General features: G+C 39.5%; 1 protein-coding gene across 3 annotated transcripts in view; it reads right to left on the bottom strand.

The window, feature by feature from the left end:
• Window positions 1-324: 324 nt before the first annotated feature.
• Window positions 325-20,477, bottom strand: part of ndufaf6 (NADH:ubiquinone oxidoreductase complex assembly factor 6) — a 33,407-nt gene continuing 13,254 nt past the window's right edge. Inside the window, exons 2-9 of one of the 3 annotated variants that reach the window (XM_057340965.1) lie at window positions 11,905-12,004; window positions 11,620-11,742; window positions 11,470-11,526; window positions 11,225-11,327; window positions 9,650-9,783; window positions 7,888-7,989; window positions 7,715-7,771; window positions 325-5,603 (exon numbers count right to left, since the gene is read on the bottom strand). In XM_057340965.1, the coding sequence (XP_057196948.1) occupies window positions 5,475-5,603; window positions 7,715-7,771; window positions 7,888-7,989; window positions 9,650-9,783; window positions 11,225-11,327; window positions 11,470-11,526; window positions 11,620-11,742; window positions 11,905-12,004 (805 nt within the window). In that variant the 3' untranslated portion in view covers window positions 325-5,474. Of the gene's footprint in view, window positions 5,604-7,714; window positions 7,772-7,887; window positions 7,990-9,649; window positions 9,784-11,224; window positions 11,328-11,469; window positions 11,527-11,619; window positions 11,743-11,900; window positions 12,011-20,477 lie in introns of those variants that run through there. The other 2 variants (XM_057340966.1, XM_057340967.1) reach the window with 2 other exon arrangements.

The following is a 20,477-nucleotide window of genomic DNA, read 5'->3' as shown; positions in this document are numbered from 1 at the left end:
ATTAAAATTGCAAAAATTAAAGTGTCAGAACAAAATATGCATTCCAGACCTGCGTGAAACGCCTCGTGTAACCACACCCCCACAAATCTACGTCAGTTCGTGGCAGTGGCGTAGCCACGGGTGTGCCAGGGTGTGCCGGTGCCACCCAAAGTGGCAGATGGCACACCTAAAAATAAATGCAGATTTTTTTAAAGTCTTAAATTAACACTTTGGCGCGTATAAGATCACACTGGTGTGATTAGAACATTCGGCGCTTTGGCTGGCACTGAGCCAGAGACAGACTTACTCAGTCCTCTCACATATCACAACTATGCAGTGCTTTCAATCACATAATGTTTATTTTAGGCTTCATACATTTAAATTCACGTGCTGTAAATGCGGCACAAACAAACATGACTGTTAGCTCAACTAACGCGATCATTATAAAAGTGTTTAAACAACAAAACACATTCATATACATATATTTGACAATCGGAATATCAGATATTTCATATCATAGTTAACAAGTTTGTGAATATTTTGAATAAAAAAGAAAAATTACGTAAAATCAATACATCAGTCATACAGCTGCTGTCGTTCTGCGGTGTGTCTGTCACATGATAAGCAGTCCCGCGTCGCCATGGAAATATTAAAGTGATAAGTTCTAACGGTTGCCTTGAAAAAAACTCACGCCAGGGAGTTATTCTGAAAATTTTAAACTTACGTGTGAAAGGGTTTTAATAAAAACAATTATACTCGTGCTATTGTTGTTTACTTACAATATTTATGGATATGTGGCGAGTTTAGTTTTACACATCAGCCCAGTGTATTCTGTAACGTTATATGCAGAGTTGGGTTTTTTGCACTTTAATCTGTTAATAAATGTGGCACACCCAGTTTTTCAAATGCACACCCAGAGTCTCTTTTCTGGCTACGCTACTGGTTCATGGTATGATTTGACCAAGACCACCAAAATGTATACGCAAGTAAGGTGCGCGTACCTGTCAGTACAATTGCTTTGGTACCTGATGTTCCAAATATGGTAAGAACGTTACATTTCCGTCACACGCTTGCAGTATTTGACCAATCACTACACACTGGTTAACTGGCCAATCATAGCACACCTCGCTTTTCAGAGCGATGAGCTTTGTAAAAAATCTGCGCGTTTTAGAGAGGCGGGGCCAAGAGGAGATACAAACATGACCCCTTTAAAAGAAAATGAAACGAAATTTATTTGAAAATAAAAAATATAGTTACACAATAAGTGGTGCAATGACCAAATCCAGAAGAACTTCAGCACGTTTGTAATTTTTTTCATATTTCAAAACTTGTACAATCAATAAACTCTTTTACATGTCTACTCTTTCACTGCTTGAAGAAAATTGCTTTGATGGAATCCATGCGGAAATGAGCAATGACAGTTAAATGTCAGAACAGTAGATCAGAGACACAATACCCCTCATTACACATGGCAGAGATGTAAGGGATAAAATGCATTTAATAGCTTCATATGCCAGCAATCTAATAGAATACAGTGGCTGGGAGAACAAAATTTGTACAGGCTCGGAAATTCATGGAGGAATTCTGTAACAAATTTAAGGTTTTATTTGAGTGAAAATGAATGGAAATAAAATGCATCTTTTATTTTTCAGAGTCTTAATTGCAATTCCATTTGAGCTTCAATGTACAGTATATTCAATTTCATTGGGCTGATCAGTTATAAGATCAGCTCTATGACTACAGCAAACAAATTAAATAAAATGCAAGAATGTTTGAGGAAAGCGCTGAGGCTTTTGAGAAAATCTTATTATCTGTTCTATTGACAAATGTCAAAGAAAAGTAAAGCAGTTTATTTGTCATTCACACTGTTTACAATGCTTCTGGGTGTTGAAATACTTATGACAAGGTGTAAGAACATGAGAAGTATATATGCAGGCAAAGCAGACACATAGATCCATGTATAGTGCAATAGCAAGAAAATGTAGCGCTATAGAACAAGTGGTGCACAGATCCTTTGTTCAAATATGCTGATTCTGTAGCATTCAGATTGCAGAGGAGAACTTACGACCTCACACGCTAATTATAATTTTTGCTCTTTTTCACGCTTTGCATTTGTGGCGCATTGAGCAAAAAGAAGAATGTTCACACAATCAAATAAGCTTCTAACTTCACCAGCTGCTGGAACTTAATGAAGTAATTTAATGTCTGAAGAGAAGTGTTATTCCTCTTTTGAAACGTTTGGCATTTACAGTGTAAATCCTTTTTTGATAGAAAGACTACAGTGTTAATGAATGACGGTAGCCAGATAACTATACGCTTAAATAAAAGAGAAATATTGAACTATTTCACCCCTTCTTCTGCAAACTTTAATCCATCCTGGCAACTGAGACGTTTTATAATTATCTGTGAAGATGACCATGTTGGACCTTGAATACAGACACTGTCAGTTCCATTAAAGAGGTCCAGAAATGTGTTTTTAAATGTCACCAATCTCCACCGGCCAGAAAACGCTAAAACATGAAAGGTTTAAACCTCTACATCAACAATATCTCAGACAAAAAATATTAAAAGAGCATCTCTTGGGCCTTATCATATTGACACAGTAATATTTACATGTCACAATAAAAAATATACTTGAAGAACAAGTAGCCTATAGAACAAATAGATAGAAACCACCGAGTAACGAGCAATCATGCAAAGTAGAACATCAGCCCAAGGTCTCCATTCAGGTCATCTCTGCTCACTTTTGAAAAATTAAAGAACGATTTAGTCAGACCCTGACCTGTTTCAGGTTTTCCAGATGGTAATTACTTGTAATGTGTCTCCATTCCTCTAGGCCAGACTTTAATCACTGACCCTCTGCTGACTGAGATTTGAGAACAAATTTAAGCCTTAAATGTGCTTATTAGAATTGTTATTTGAGAAATAATGGCCTACCACAAGATATTGAATTTATTGGTAACCCATTTAAAAGACTTTTTGAACCTGAATATTCTCTACTTGCAGGATGGCATTGTTAGGAAAAAAAGCATTTTCTATACTTTGTGTAATTGCACAGCCTTTCTAGTCACCCAATTTTTCTTATTCTCACAATTGCTATAGCACTAATCCATTCAGAAATACCACAAAGTAAAAACCAATGGGCTCTATGCACGCGTGACTTCCGCGTTTCCGGTAGGTGAGACAGAGGCCGTTTACATGAGACCGTTTTCAACTAAAAACGCAAAACTATTTATGTGTTTTGGCTGTTCATTTACATAAAAACGGCATTTTGGAGGACTGAAAATGCAAACTTTTGAAAACGGGTCTCAAAGTGCAAGTTTTTGAAAAACTACAGTATTATCGTTCCCCGTGTAAACTCTGAAGGCGGCGTTTTCCAAAAATGATTACGTCATACGCATGCGTGTTGCGCGTTCAGTCTGTAGACATGTGCGAGTATTCCCCAAACAATAATGTCGGGCCTCCAATGCTGCATGTTTGTGCTGCGTGACATACTTATCATCATTTCTGCAGCAAAAAGTAGATTTACTGCACCACTACGACCAGCGGAGACATAGTATGTATATGCACACTACTGTAAACACACATACATGCCGACAAAGTGTTTTTAAAACGCTCTTAGACTAAAACAGTGTATGCAGATGTGCGCAATCAGGGTTTCTTTATAGCGCAACAGCCCCATCCACTGGCCTGGCATGCATAATACATATTTTTATCGTTTTCCCGGATCCATGTGAATGCAGATCGTTTTGATAACACTGTCGTGTGTACGTTAAACTTTTCAAAAACGGAAAAACATTTCCGTTTTTTATCGTGTAAACGTACTGTTAAAGCAAAGAAATTAGAAATTGAGAAAATAGTTAAATTTAGCATTGCGGTGGTATATAGAAGTGGCGCTCTACCGTATTTGAAGCTAACGAAATGTAAACTATGAAAGTATCATTTCAAATACAGTTGAACAGCACTTCTATACAGCATCTGCTAAATGTAACTATTTTCTCATTTCCCATTTCTCTCTGCTTTAATTCTCCCCAACCGGAAACTGCATAGGGTTCTTCCCGTGAAACGCGGAAGTAACGTGTGCATATAGTCCATCCATTGTAATTACATTGACATTTGAAAGGCTGAAACCCAGCTTCACTGTCAATTCTTTAATAAAAACCCTAATATGAGAGTTATAATTAGACTTTAGACTAACTCTCAAATACATTTTAATGAGAAATTACAAAGTAAGATCATATGATGGTCTTATGCTAATTCTTGTTACAAAAACTTTAAAAAGGATTAAATGAAGGTGTGTGGCAACCGGCAAGTTCAGCACACGCCTTCCTGAACCACAAGATGTCTTTTGCATTTACATTTAAATGCTCACTATAGCAGCCAGCACCTGCTTTCTTGTTGCTCAGATAAGGGTTTTTGCCAGTAGGCGGCCGGAATTTTTATGAGTAAACAAACTAATGATTGCCCCCCTAAAATAGGAATAGCACTCTGAAATAGAATTGTTGACCCTGCTCATCAGGAGGTGCATGAAAGTCTTTTCTCAACTAAAATATGTAAAACTGTTGCCAATAGGCAAATGCCTTACATAACTGAATACATTAAAACACATTCCACATTCAGAGTTGTGAATTTTTTTGTTTGTTGTTCATTTCATGCCACCAACACTATGCACATACAGCCGCGGAAAAAATTAAGAGACCATTCCAAATTTTCATTTCAAATCAGCATTTCTAGATGTATTGTGGCCATTCCAGTCCAGTGTCAATTTCAACAAGATCAAACCTCAGGAGTGACAGTCATCCAACAGCAATGTGAAACACTGACAGCATGACAAGCCAGATAAAACTGTGATTAAAATCGAGGTTATCACATACATTTTTTTTAACCTAAAAACTTGACCTAAATACACCGTTATCACTGCTGTATTGCTTAGAAGTGAATATGAACTTGTTTTCTTTGCAGTATTTAAGGTCTGAAAAAATATAGAGTCTATTTTCTGTTATTTGTTACCTGTTTCTTCAGTTTTCATTTTATGCAAGTATAAACAATATTTTTATTTGAAAATTGGTATAAATATTGTTTGTAGTTCACAGAATGAAACAAAAATGATCATTTCACCGAAACACATACCTATAAATAGTACATTTTAAAAGCAGAAAAACTGTCTCTGAAATTGTCTCTTAATATTTTCCGCCGCTGTATGAACAGCTTGAACAAACTAATTGTTCTTTTTTTCTCAAAATGAGTTTCACTGTAAAATTGAGGGTTATTATTTTTGATTAACTTTGAAGGTTTCACACACGTTACATTTCATGTATTTAATATTTAGTTCTGTGATTCTCTGCGAACTTAATTTATTTTTTATGAAATTTTCCTTCGTCTAGAGTAACGGCATTAAAAGAGAAACATTTTTTAGCACTACTGATGATTTAATCAAGTCAGGCAATGTTTATATCTCAAGTTTGGAGAGACAGTTAGTCTGCATATGAAACACATCAGTAGGTCTTCTTCCATGAGCGTAAATACAGATGAAATGGAAGCATTGGATTTCTCTTCTGTAGGCTGGGGTGGAACACATCAAAATCTGCTTTTCTCACTCGGTGCAGATAGTCCTCAAGAACAACCTGAAACAAAAAACAAGAACAGACCTTTTTTGACTGGCTGTAAAGTATTGTGTTCATTTGAGTACTCCAAACCTGGAGGAAGATGAATTGTTTAAATAACTTAAAGGGGTCATATGGCGGAAGTATGTGTTTTTTTGTGTTTTTGGTGTGTTATAAGTTGCCCATGCATGTATTAGACACGTACAATTGCACAAATGAAAGTGTGGGAACAAAAGATTCATTCTATCTAAAAGCGAATGCTCAACCAGACTTGCCTGAAACGCCTCGTGTAACCACACCCCGACGAATCTACGTAACTTCGTAACATGATTTGACTAAGACCGCCCAAATCTACACGTAGTTAAGGTGGGCGTATTTGTGCATCTCATTAGGCTTGTTCGACTAGATGCGGCGCCGCAAGAACCGACAGGTGGATTACATCACATTACTGCGAGGGTGAGTCAAAAGCATATAGAGCAGTCGGCTCTAAACTCACTCTCGCGGTAGTGTGATGTCATCTGCCTGTCGGTTCTTGCGGCGCCGCATCAAGTCGAACAAGCCTATTGTATCGTCTGTCAGTACAATTGCTTTGGAACCTGATGTTCCGAATATGGTAAGAGGCGTTACATTTCCGTGAAATGCTTGCAGTATTTGACCAATCACTACGCACTGGTGAACTGGCCAATCATAGCACACCTTGCTTTTCAGAGCGATGAGCTTTGTAAAAAATCAGCGCGTTTCAGAGAGGCGGGGCAAAGAGGAGAAACAAACATGCACGGTATGTGGAAAATACAACGTTTTTTAAACTTTAAATGGTGTATACACATTGCGTTACAACTAAAACAAACAATAATATTCGTTTTAGCCATGCAATATGACTCCTTCAAAAAAAATGGTTTAAGTGATCAACTACAAGGACAAAATGCTTCATAAAGTGATGGAGATGTCTATAGCATTTTTTTAAAACATCAGAACAACCTCTCTCAGTGCATATAAATGTTGTGACATTAAAAGGTCCTAATTCAGAAGGTCCCAAGAACACACTAATGAGTCAACAAACTTCAAATGTCAAACCATACAGTTAAAGGGGTTATATGGCGCGAATACGTGTTTTTCTGTGTCTTTGGTGTGTTATAAGTCGCCCATGCATGTATTAGACACGTAAAATTGCAAAAATGAAAGTGTCGGAACAAAAGATGCATTCTATCTAAAAGCGAATGCTCACCCAGACCTGCCTGAAACGTGTAACCACACCCCCACAAATCTACATCAGTTAGTGGTATGATTAGACTAAGACCGCCCAAATGTACTGTATATGCAAGTAAGGTGCGCGTACCTGTCAGCACAATTGCTTTGTCTTGGTAAAAAAATCTGCGCGTTTCAGAGAGGCGGGGCAAAGAGGAGACACAAACATGCACGGTATGTGGAAAATACAGCATTTTGAACCTTAAATCGTGTTTACACATTGCATTACATCTAAAACAAACCATAATATTCGTTTTAGCCGTGTCATTTGACCCCTTTAAGACTAACACCAGCCAAAGCAAGTGGAGCGCAATGTGATCTTGTACAGCCTGTGGCGGGATAGTAATCTGTAGAAACCGAATCAAGATATAAAAACTAAAAGGTAAGAACAGAAATTACATTTAAATTAACGCAGCCTACGCTTTTATCCAAAGCAACTTTCGGTGCATTAAATACCAAACCTTCTATTAGTGCATGTTATCCCTGGGATTTGAACCTATGAACTTGTCAATGCTAGTGCGATGCTCTTTCAGCCGAGCAGCATTTTACTTGTAGATCCAAACATTAATGCTTTGGCAATCATGCCATTTGGACTGAAAATTATAGTTTAGGTACCTCCCTCTGCCTTGCCTCATAACACGCTATAAGCTATTCCCTCAGCTTGAACAGGGCAGGCTTCCTTTAAGAGAATCGACTGTACAAAAGGCTTAAGATTGAGTAATCAGAGCATGTGTTGGTAGCTGTGCCCCCAGGGAGCAAGAGTCATGTGGGGATATGTCTCCACCTCTCTTGATGCAGAATAAGGATAAGCCATGAGCTTCCCTATGTCACATTACATTAGTGAGGCACGGGGGGAGAGAGATGCTAAAAGAGACTAAATTACTCACTGTTTGCAGGAAGGCAGGCATGGCTGCACGTGGAGCGTCCATGCTGAAGGATCTAGCCTATAAGACATGTGATGATTATGCAAATTGAAAATAGAGAACCTATAACATATCCGACATGTACTTTCTGAGCAAAGATACTGAACGGAGAGTTTAGGACAGCATAGAGTGCATACGTGTTGGAGATGAACATGAGCTTGGCTGGCAATGTCATACACAACATCCCTGACGTTCTGCTCTCTGCTGTCTCGGATAAAGTCCTCTTGAGAGGCGCCATGCTGTAAGAAAAATTAAGAATAATAAAATTGATAGAACATCACATGGCCAGACAAAAAAAAAAACATTTCATACAAGTATGTGATCTTCACCTAATAAAAATAACTTAATAAAAAAACCTAAATAATAAGAAAAAGGAAGATGAGCCACATGCATGCAGGATGATCCACAACAGCAAGCGATCAATAAACACATACTGCAGAAACAACTAGAATCTGTTATTAATAAAGCTATTTGGTTCTCAAACAAAAGCTTTTACACTCACATTTTTGCCTTGATCTAAGATAGGATGTTTCATAAAGTAAACTTAAAAAATGACTAGTTAAATAATTAGCCAAGCTATACAGTATTAATAATAAATAAATAAATACTTATAATTGTTTAAACAGTCCTGGTAAACATGATTCATCTCAGTCACCATCGAAAGACCTAAATTATGGTGCAACAATAGTGCCTCCTCTTGGTGCATCAGCAGTCATGCAGCACAAAAAACAATGTGCTCTTACATTTACATTTAGTCATTTAACAGACGCTTTTATCCAAAGCAACAAGTTCAGGGAGCAATAAGCTATATGTCATACAGGAGCAATAATACAATTGGTGCTAATACAAAGTTAGTCCTGTACGCTCTGTCCTCAATGTCTTTCTCCTGTTCAGAACACCAAGAACATGTTTCATCAACCAATAATATGCAAAATCTCATTCACCACCTCATTCATCTTTATTCATGTCAATTTAATAACTTTTCAGTACTCACTGACACCATAGCTAGGCTGTTGTTATTATTATCTGAGATTTATAGAGACCAAATAATAGATGGTATAATTTTCTTTTGTTACACTACTAAAGGCAAACTCTTTTAATCCAGATTCTAATGGCACTGCATTTGTTCTGCCACTGCAACAGATGGCTAAAACAAAGCATTTGGGTTTGGGTTTAGCAGCACTGAACAGCTTCACCAACATATACAGTATGCTGGCTGCCATATGTCGCTTGTACAGTACAGGTCCTATAATTCAGAACGTCCTGGGATTGTAGCCAGATACACAGATTATAGAGATGGGAATGTTGTGCATGTTGTATTTGAAAACGCAGTGTGTCATTTCTGTGCTACTAGTAGAAACAAGCAGAATGTCAAAAATAATGACAGCTTTTAAACCGTGGTCGTCCGTGAACACAGACTGGGCTTATGTTGCTAGTTGAGCTATGCTAGTAATGGTGATATGTTGGGCTGAATTATTAACAAAGAAATCAGTGTTGAAAGTGCTACAGAGCCAGTGTAAGTGGAGTGTATTTTTTTAAGAAAAGTTATATTCCAGATTAAGTTTTATAGGTAGGCAAATTATCACAGAAAGAACACAGAATTAAAACATACTGACAAAAAGGCACTTATACTGGATTTAAATTATAAACGTATAACTGCAGAGATAAATACATGAGTAAGACTTTGACATGTCAGCTTTTCCCACAATGTGGGAGAGGATACCTATTTTTCCAAACAATTGCTGATAAGCAGCAGGGTAGAGGGGACGACACCACTGTTTGATAAACACGTCTCGAAACAATCCTCATTTTAACTATATTATGTGGTGTCGCTAGTGGTTGCAAATTGTTATGAATTTCCCAAGCTTTCCAAAGTTCTAGGAGAATTACAGTTCTCACCAGCATGCAGATGTCCATAGGTAGATAGACCTTGCGCCTACTGCTGTTGTAGGGAGTGGCCCTGAGGCAGGTCAGGATGCCCTGGGCTTTGCCAATGTGACTGGCGGCGTGGTCTGCATGGACGTTTCTTACACCTACATAATCAATCACACAAAGCAAACAAGTTTATTAAACCAGTTTTGAACTCCAATGAAACTGTTAGTTCATTTGTCAAAAGCCTTATCCAAACTAATTTCGATTCTCAACAAACCCATGATTAACCCCCTAAAAATTCACCGCCCTGCATCACAATAGCAGTCTGAAACAGAATTGTTGCCCTGCTCATCAGAAGGTGCAAGCAAGTCTTTTCTCAACTAAAATATGTAAAACTGTTGCCAATAGGCAAATGCCTTACACAACTGAGAATACATTAAAAAAAACTTAACATGCACACTTTGCATATATGAAGAACAAATCACTTTCTATTCTTGAAGTGAGTTTCACTGTAAGAATGCAAAAAGGGTTATTATTTGCGATGAACTTTGAAGGGTTCACACACACATTACATGTCATGCATTTGATGTTTAGGTCGGTGATTCTCTAAAAAAATATTATTTTCCTTTCCTACAGTGACGGCATTAAAAAAAAATGAAACATACAATTTGTTATCACTGCTGATGATTTAATCAAGTCAGGCAATGTTTATGTCTCAAGTTTTGACAGACAGTTCATCTGCATATAGTAAATGAAACACATCAGTAGATCTTCTTCCGTGAGCGTAAATACAGATGAAATGGAAGCATTGGACTCATATCTTGAAAACCCAATTTTCTTTTGGAAATTAAGGATTATGACATGTAATAAAAACACTTTTTTTTAAGTTTTAAAAGCCAAAACTCTTCCTGAAAGTTTAAAGGGGTTAAAAAGAGCAAAAACTTTGCAACATCAAAAACCTGAATACATTAGCACATTTATTATTATTATTTACATGTTAATGTCACATACTATGGGGCGGTTTCCCAGACAGGGATTAGCCTAAATCAGGACTAGGCCTTGGTTAAATTAGGATATTTAAATTGTATTTAAAACATACTTTACAAAAAACATTACTGGTGGGCATCTTGAGACAAAACAATTGCACTCATCTATTTTAAGATAAGTCAGTGCAAGTTGTTTTCGATTACACCTTTAACATTTAAATTAGTCTGGGACTAGGTCTTAAATCCTGTCTGGGAAACCGCCCCTATGGCCCGGTTTCACAGACATGGCTTAGTTTAAGACAGGACTATGCCTTAGTTGAATTAAGATATTTATGTCACTTTTATAAAAATGCCTTATAAGAATGCATTACTTGTGTGCATCTTGAGACAAAACAATGGCACTGATATATTTTAAGACATTTCTGGGCAAGTTATATTCAGTTAAGACATGTCACACATTCATTTTAGTCTGGGACTAGCTTTAAGCCTTGTCTGTGAAACCGGGCCTATATGTTCAGAACTAAGACCCCAAGTGGACGTACAATAAACACTATTCCAAAACACTAGGAGATTTATGCAACTATGGAATACTTTGGTGGAAGATCAAGAGTCTCACCAAGAGTCTCCAGCAGCAGGTAGAGAAGAGAGGACTGTGTGTTCTCCCCATATGCCTCTAACTCTTGAAGGTTCCTGTACGCTCTGTCCTCAATGTCTTTCTCCTGTTCAGAACACCAAGAACATGTTTCATCAACCAATAATATGCAAAATCTCATTCACCACCTCATTCATCTTTATTCCCTTTCATGTCAATTTAATAACTTTTCAGTACTCACATTAGAAGAGAATTCATTCATTACTTACTCTTTCATTTATAATTCTTAACATCCACCTCTTTGTTAATGTGTGTTTCCTAACTGCCTGGGAACAGAGAACAGTTGTCATTGCAAAAATTATCTGCTAATGCCCCTAGCGAAATCTTACGTAAAGTCTGTTTGCACTTGTAAGACCCACCCTCCATAGTTCTGCACTTATGGGCTGGGCTGGAGGGTCATCTCTGTAAATATCCTCCACAGCGCTCTTCCAGAACTGCATCCGTATTAAACCAATGGTTTTCTGGGAAACTGAGTCCTTTATCTAAAAGTCAACATAAATATATGGGCATATATACTCACACACATATCTATAAGCAATCACAAAGATACAGTAAACAATCAGATTTATTACTAGAAACTGCAAAGAAGCAGTTATCTTTAAATGAACTAAAGGTAAGAGTTTGTTATTTGTTAGAATACCTGCCTGTGCAAGTTCTACATTAAAGGCCCTCAGTGCCAATGAAGAGCGGCGAGCAGCATCAGGTAGAAGCAGTGAGCACAGAAATCCATCATAGTCCCTATTCCTACAAACGAGATTACTAATGTTATTTACTTAGTCGTATATATGGGTCATTAACAAACTAATACAAATTAATAGAACCTTAAAGGAGACAAAAATTTACGTAGGGAAACACTTTATATAGCCAGTTGATTCATAACATGTCTGTGAGCTGGTGCATGTTAACATGCTGTTTTTAAATATTTTATTTTACAATAAAGGCAAATGGAAAAGAGCATGTTCAGGTGCTATGACAGATCAGAACCAGATTTTGCCTTTATTGTAAAATAAAATATTTTTAAAAAGCATGCTGTCTTCCCATTAATGAAGATAACACATACATTATGTGCACGCGACCCTGTCTAACACCGCGTCCTAACCAAATGCGACGCGAAGCTGCGACACGCGATAAAAAGGTATCTTTTTCCATGTTAACCAGAGGTTTTGGCCGGATTCACATTTCGCGTATTTTCCGCGCGCATATTCATTATTTTAAATGTAGACGCACAGCAGCCGCGCGGAAATAGGGGGCGACGCAGTCGTGACGCGCATGCGGGGCGACGCGCTCTTTTTTTCAGGCGCGTCGGCGCCGCATCGAGATGAAAAAATCTCAACTTTTCAGAAAGGCGCAAGCACACCGCAGGTCATGTGACAACAACCAACCAGCCAATATAGACAAGCACAATGAAGATGGAGACACAGATGATCACAGCATAACTAAATCTAGTAGCAGAGTTACAGCATCCCCAACGTCAATGTCACGTCTCTTTGTTTGGTGATGTACCATCACGTACGCATTGGTTAGAGCACGACATTGACGTTGGGGATGCTGAGCCCATTCGCCAACGTTTCTATCGGGCATCCCCAAGTAAACTCCTCCATCTAAATGCTGAAGTTCAGTATATGTTGGATCACGACATTGCACAACTATCGTTTTCTAGCTGGGCATCCCCCTGTGTCCTTGTAAACAAATCTGATGGAAGTTATCGGTTTTGTACCGACTACAGGAAGGTGAATAAAGTAACTAAACCAGACTCATTTCCACTCCCTCATATTGAGGATTGTGTTGATCGAGTTCGTCGGTGAAATTTGTTAGTAAATTCGATCTGCTTAAAGGCTATTGGCAGGTTCCGTTGACCCAAAGAGCTAGAGAGATCTCTGCCTTTATTACAACAGAGGGCTTATTTTCCTATAATGTCATGAGTTTTGGCCTCAGAAATGCGCCCGCAACATTTCAGCGACTTATGAATAGAGTGGTTTCCGGGTTGGAGGGAGTCGCGGTATATTTGGACGATGTGGTAGTTTTTAGTGATTCATGGGAGCAACATTTGAAGCGTATTGCAGACCTGTTCTCTCGTTTTGGAGAAGCTGGTCTAACCGTAAATTTGGCCAAATGTGAGTTCGCTCGGGCTACTGTAACTTATTTGGGCTAGGTTGTGGGTCAGGGCTGTGTGCGGCCTGTTAGGGCCAAGGTTGATGCCATTGATCAATTTCCCTCTCCTACTACTAAGAAGGAGTTGATGCGGTTTTTGGGGTTAGTGGGGTACTATCGGGGTTTTTGTAGGAATTTTTCATCTGTGGTAGCCCCACTTACTGATCTGTTAAAAGCAAAAGTAGCTTTTATCTGGAATCCTGTTTGTCAAGAAGCCTTTGATGCAGCTAAATCATTGCTCACTTCTGCTCCTGTGTTAGCAGCTCCCCGATTTGATCGCCCTTTTAGGCTTTGCGTAGATGCAAGTAATGTGGGAGCGGGAGCGGTGTTGTTACAGGCTGATGATGAGGGAATCTACTGCCCAGTTAGTTATTTTTCAAAAAAGTTTTCTTCTTATCAGTTAAATTATTCTGTGATTGAGAAGGAGGTGATAGCGTTGATTTGGGCTTGCCAAAATTTTGAAGTGTATGTGGGATCTGTTCCGGACTTGATGGTCGTGTACACTGACCACAATCCGCTCATTTATCTACATTCTCTGCGGTGCCCAAACCAGCGTTTGACTCATTGGTGTCTCTTTTTGCAGTCATATGCCCTCGATATCCGACACATCAGGGGTATTGAGAATGTGGTGGCAGACGCATTGTCTAGAGCTCCGTCTTCCTCTTAACTGTTGACTCATCCATGTTTTGTTTTTCTCTCCTTGATTCTCTTAAATTGCTCCTACAGGGCCCATAGTTGCTGAGGACATTGGGAGTATTACTGAATGGGGGTGTTCTCCAGTATGGGCTGGATATGGTACATGAAATTGGAGTTTCCATAAATGGATACTCACTTTTATGGGGGAGGGTGTTATGAATCCTTTTAGGTTTGTTTTGTTCGGTTTTCTTTTGTTTTATAGGTCTGAGTTGGTTGACGTAATTAGTGAGTGGTTTCACCTTCGATGAGGCCGATGCCGGCGGTTCTTAAGCAGCCTTCCATCGTCACTCTGGGCTTCCAGCGCTCCTGGGCCTTTATTTTTCCGTTGATTCTTTGGTTATTTATTATTTGTTCTTATGTTAATAAAATGTATTACTTTCTTACTATTATCTGGCGCGTGGCTTCATTCTTTGTCACGGTTTAGAACCGGCTGTGACACAAGGTATTTTCAGTACATATAATCCAAATATCCTTTGTTTATACCTCCTCGTCTCAACGGCTATCGTGGCCCATGGTTGCTTAGCAACGGCAGACGCTGTGCATGCACAACTGCCGGAGCGCTTTGTAAAAAAGGAGAAAGCAGCGCATCTCGCGTTTTGCGTGCGGTTTTAGACGCGAAACGTGAATCGAGCCTTATATTTCTGCGACGTCGCGGCTGACAGCTCCGCCCACACAACGGTCTCATTCGATGTAAGTTCTGCACCTCATGAATATTAATCGCCAAACATGCATGAGGACAGGCTATATACGTTTGATTACACATGTTTAGATTATAAAATTATAGCATAGCGTCTGGTGAGACATAACTGAAGTCATGAGAACAGGACGCATCTCTCTGGGTGCGTTTATATTTGGCATTAACATGCGATCTGTATCTGGATGTTGTCCACATACACATTGAAAAGACAAGTGTAAACGCGCTTCTGATCGGAATGTGTCCTGATCCAGAGGTAGTCGAGGACGCATTGTGATCGGATCTCAGTGTAATGTAAACGCAATCCAGACAGTTTATCTACATTTACCGGTACAATTTCACAGAAAACCCCGCCCGCTATCATTATTCTCTCGTCTGTCCGAAACCTGTCAGACTGTCAGAGAGACTTCCTGTTTGCTGAGAGCGCGTGGTTTGAATCGGAGCTCTTTCAAACCTATTCTTAATACATCGTTTATTCTTGTTATATCTTAAGACTTGTGTTTTAAATTGTTATTCACCGAGGGTAAAACTTATCCTTAAGTATATCCCATACCAAAAATCGTCCTTAACTGCACCTATAATTTATTTTTATTGAATCATTCGCTATTAGCCTCAGGCTGTTAGCATTCCCAGCCTGCCTGCCTGCTTACTGCTTAACACACTGTTTTCATTATTACATCACTAATGGCTAATGTTTCAGACGTGTTTGTACCTCTGAGTGCAGATGAGGAAACGTTCGCACTTCAGTCGGAATTGGAGGCTGTGGAGAAGCAGATCCAGGATCTACTAGAGAAGCAGACACGGCTGCGAGAACGTAAAACGGCGCTGGAAACATCCCGAGCTGACGCTCGCAAATCCGCGGTCAGTTTTCATTGCTATTTTAATACTCCTACCACTTCTACTCCGCGTGTTTCTCTGCACAGAGCCCAGGCTTCGAGAACACGATCAGCCCAAATGAACTTCATTCCTGCACCGGCACACCCACGGCGAAAGGCGCGAGCCAGGACTGGAGCAATGACCCAACCGCCGCCACCGGTCTTCGAGATCCCGACCAGGAACCGCTTTTCCGCCCTCTGCGAGACGGAATGCAACGCTGTGGTCATCGGAGACTCAATCGTCCGGAACGTACGCGCTTCCTCCACTAAAGGTAAGGTGCGCACTCATTGTTTTCCTGGCGCCCGTGTTCTTGATGTCTCTGCGCAGGTACCTGCGATCCTGAAGGACGATGCTAACGTCGGAGCTGTCGTGCTGCACGCGGGGGTGAATGACGTCAGGATGCGGCAGTCGGAGATCCTAAAGGAGTCTGATCGAGACGGTACGCAACGCATCGCCCACGGCGAGGATCATCGTATCAGGGCCGCTTCCTACCTACCGACGAGGGAATGAAAAGTTCAGTAGACTATTTGCTCTAAATAAATGGTTGATGTCATGGTGTATTGAACAGAAGCTGCTCTTTGTTGATAATTTTGATCTGTTCTGGGAGCGACCTAGGCTCTTCTGCCCTGACGGCCTGCACCCCAGCAGCATCGGAGCGATTCTTCTGTCTGACAACATCTCAAAGACGCTACGCACCATTTGACTACGTCTCCCAGCGGTAAGTAAAAACTTTAACCATAGTCTGTGTTCCTCCCACTCATCTGTTATAAACGTTACTGCTTCCAAATGCATAGAGACTGTGTCTGTCCCCCGAATAATACTACAAAATAACAAAATAGCCAAAACTCAGAGGAAAAATTTGATTGTCATTAAACCTGAAGACAATGTAATAAACGACCAAAACAAACTCATAAAGTTCGACCTACTTAATATTAGATCACTAAATTCAAAGGCAGTTATTGTAAATGAAATGATCACAGACAACAGTTTTGATATACTTTGCCTTACCGAAACCTGGCTTAAACCAAATGATTATTACGGTCTAAATGAGTGTACCCCACCAAGCTACTGTTATATGCATGAGCCACGTCCGGTTGGTCGAGGTGGTGGTGTCGCAACAATCTTTAGAGACTTTCTTACTGTAACTCAGAGAACGGAGCATAAATTTAAATCATTTGAAGTGCTTGCGTAGAACATAATTGTTCCAATTGATAGTAAAAAACCATTGCTTTCTTTTACGTTGGCTACTGTGTATAGACCCCCTGGTCCCTACACTGATTTTCTGAAAGCGTTTGCGGACTTCCTATCGGACCTATTGGTTAACGTTGATAAAGTACTAATTGTCGGAGACTTTAATATCCACGTAGATAGTGCTAACGATGCATTAGCAGTGGCGTTTACAGAGCTAAAACACTCTTTTTGAGTAACACAACACATCAATGGACCCACTCATCGATTTAATCATACACTAGACTTGATTATATCTCACGGAGCCGATCTAACCAATATAGATATTATACCTCAAAGCGACGATGTCACCGATCACTATCTTATAACATGTACACTGCGCACTGCAGAAATCAGCCGCTTAACTCGACTACTAAAGATAGTTTCGCAAAGAGCTGGCCAGATCTGATTCCTTTAATAACCATACCAATAAATACAGAATCGATCGATGACATGACCAGCAAATTGGGTACTATTTTCTCTAATACACTAGAAGCTGTCGCACCTATGAAGTCAAAAAAGATTATTGAGAAAAACGTAGCACCATGGTACAATAGCACCACTCGCGCCCTTAAAAGAGAAACATGTAAACTGGACCGCAAATGGAAACAAACCCAATTAGAGGTCTTTAAAATTGCGTGGAAAGAGAGTGCAAACTGTTATAAAAAGGCACTAAAAGCAGCAAAGGCTGAGCACCTCCGTAACCTCATAGAAACTAACAAAAACAATCCAAGGTTTTTATTTAGTACAGTTGCTAAACTAACAAATAAACAGACTCCACCTGACCTGGGTATTCCGCCGCACCTTGGTAGCAATGATATCATGATTTTTTTACAGAGAAAATATACGAGAAAACATACGAGACAAAATAGTAAAAACTCAACCTCCAAGTCTGTCCTATAAATTAGTACCAACCATCGCCCCAAAAGAAAGGCTACAGTGTTTTTCACCTATAAAACAGGAAGATTTAATTAAAATTTATTGCAACATCTAAACCTACAACTTGCTTATTGGACCCCATACTAACTAAATTATTAAAAGAGTTATTACCCGTTGCAATACGGCCCATTTATAACATTATCAACTCGTCAATTAATCTAGGCCATGTCCCAGGACCCTTTAAGCTAGCTGTCAGTAAGCCTCTTATCAAGAAACCAAACTTAGACCCCAATGAACTGGGAAACTATAGACCAATTTCAAATCTCCCTTACCTGTTTAAAATACTAGAAAAAGTAGTGTCCACTCAGTTATGCTCTTTCTTACAAAATAATGACATACACGAAAAATTCCAGTCAGGCTTTAGACCGCATCATAGTACTGAAACTGCGCTCGTTAAAATTACAAACGACCTGCTTATAGCATCAGATAAAGGTAACATCTCACTCCTAGTCCTGCTTGACCTTAGTGCTGCGTTCGATACTGTAGACCATAAAATACTTCTAGATCGCTTACACAATTATACCGGTATTCAGGGACAGGCACTACAATGGTTCAGATCTTACTTATCAGACAGACATCAGTTTGTCCATTTAAATGGGGAATCATCAAATCTAACGCAAGTAAATTATGGATTACCTCAGGGATCGGTTTTAGGACCCTTGCTATTCTCCATATACATGCTGCCCCTTGGAAACATTATTAGAAAACATGGAATTAGCTTCCACTGTTATGCAGACGATACTCAGCTATATATCTCATCAAGACCAGATGATTCCTTCCAACTATCCAAATTGGCAGAGTGCATCGAAGATATAAAACATTGGATGACTTGTAATTTCCTTCTTTTAAATCCAAATAAAACAGAAATATTACTTATCGGACCAAAGACATGTGAGCAGAATATTTTGGATTATAACCTGCAAGTTGAAGGCTGCACTGTTACTCCAACAAATACAGTTAAAGACCTAGGCATTATATTAGACAGCAGCCTGTCATTTAAAAATCACATATCAAATGTCACAAAAACAGCCTTCTTCCACCTTAGAAATGTTGCCAAATTGCGAAATATTTTATGTGTTGCTGATGCAGAGAAGCTTATTCATGCATTTGTGACCTCAAGACTTGACTACTGTAATGCACTGCTTAGTGGTTGTCCTGCATCATCAATAAACAAACTACAGTTAGTTCAGAATGCAGCTGCCAGAGTTCTAACCAGGTCCAGAAAATACGATCACATAACCCCAATGTTATCAAGCCTTCACTGTTACCCATTAAGTATCGTATTGACTTTAAAGTTCTTTTAATCACTTATAAAGCCTTAAATGGTTTAGCCCCTACCTACATAACAGAGCTTCTATCACACTACAACCCATCACGCTCTCTAAGATCTCAAAACTCCGGACTTTTGATAACACCTTGAATAACTAAATCCACCAAAGGGGGTAGAGCTTTCTCATACGTAGCACCTAAACTCTGGAATAGCCTTCCCGATACTATTCGAGGGTCAGACACACTCTCCCTATTTAAATCTAGAATAAAGACACATCTTTTCAGCCAAGCATTCACTTAATACATAGTTAATGAACAGCAGCTACGCTAATTATTCTCTTTCTGCCCTCGCCTCGGGATGCCCATCCCGAGGTAGGGAGAGATTCCGCCAGGCCCAGATGAACGTCATATGCCCATCCCCAACTAGAGATTACGCCAGCTACATCGGAAAATCCCGTGCCATCCTCCTGCGAGAGCCTGCGGACTGACTGACCATCCCAGCTCCATCCAAGGCAACTCCATCACCACCCAAGAGAAAAGCGACCATCTGACCGGCCCAGCTCAGACAATTCCATCCCCAACCAAGAGCAAAGACAGACTACTTGTCACATTAATGCTACATTTACAATAGGGCTGTGCCGATAAACGATATCATATCGAATCGCGATAGAATGTATTTCAAAAACGATGATAAGCTATTGCCATTTTGACTCGATATGGATTAATCTTACAGTCTAACAGAACACAGAAATAAATGCAACAACAGTCAGTCAGCGTGCAGCTTTTATCATGCGCGTCAAAGTACAAAGTCCATTTCATACTGCACTTGGCAAAGAAAACTCAACATGAGGAGGAAAACATTACTGGAAGCGGAAACAAAGGTGAAACTAACCTCGAGTTGTCATCACGCGGTTTATCAAACGTCTTATTTTTTTCACAATAGCCGGTTAAACAAACCAAACTTGAGGCGCAATTGCAAGCGAGTTACTTCGAAACTCAAGCACAAACGTTTTTATATCCATCGTTAACATATCTGCTAACATGAGCTGGTGCATATGAAACAAACCAGCGCTGCCCTGTACAGATCAGAGATGTAATGAAGTGAGTTTGTGTGCACATTAAAATATTGAACCTTGTATGTAAGATGCTTGCATGATTAAAGAAATGTACTACAGTTTATGTGAGATGTCTTTTTGAAAGACTAAGGTTCACTGAATGCATTGAATAAAACCCACTACTCGAGCAAGACATTATTGCAGGGTTATGTATGTGTGCAGGTGCTGAGCCAATAGCGTTCGAATGTACACAGTAACGGAGCCCTTTCATTGGTTGAATGTACTGAATGAACACTCCCTTTACTTAACG

Source organism: Triplophysa rosa, linkage group LG8, assembly GCF_024868665.1.
Source record: "Triplophysa rosa linkage group LG8, Trosa_1v2, whole genome shotgun sequence".
NCBI lineage: Eukaryota > Metazoa > Chordata > Actinopteri > Cypriniformes > Nemacheilidae > Triplophysa > Triplophysa rosa.
Note: the sequence above shows the minus strand (reverse complement) of the source record. Positions and strands in the feature narration are given on the sequence as shown.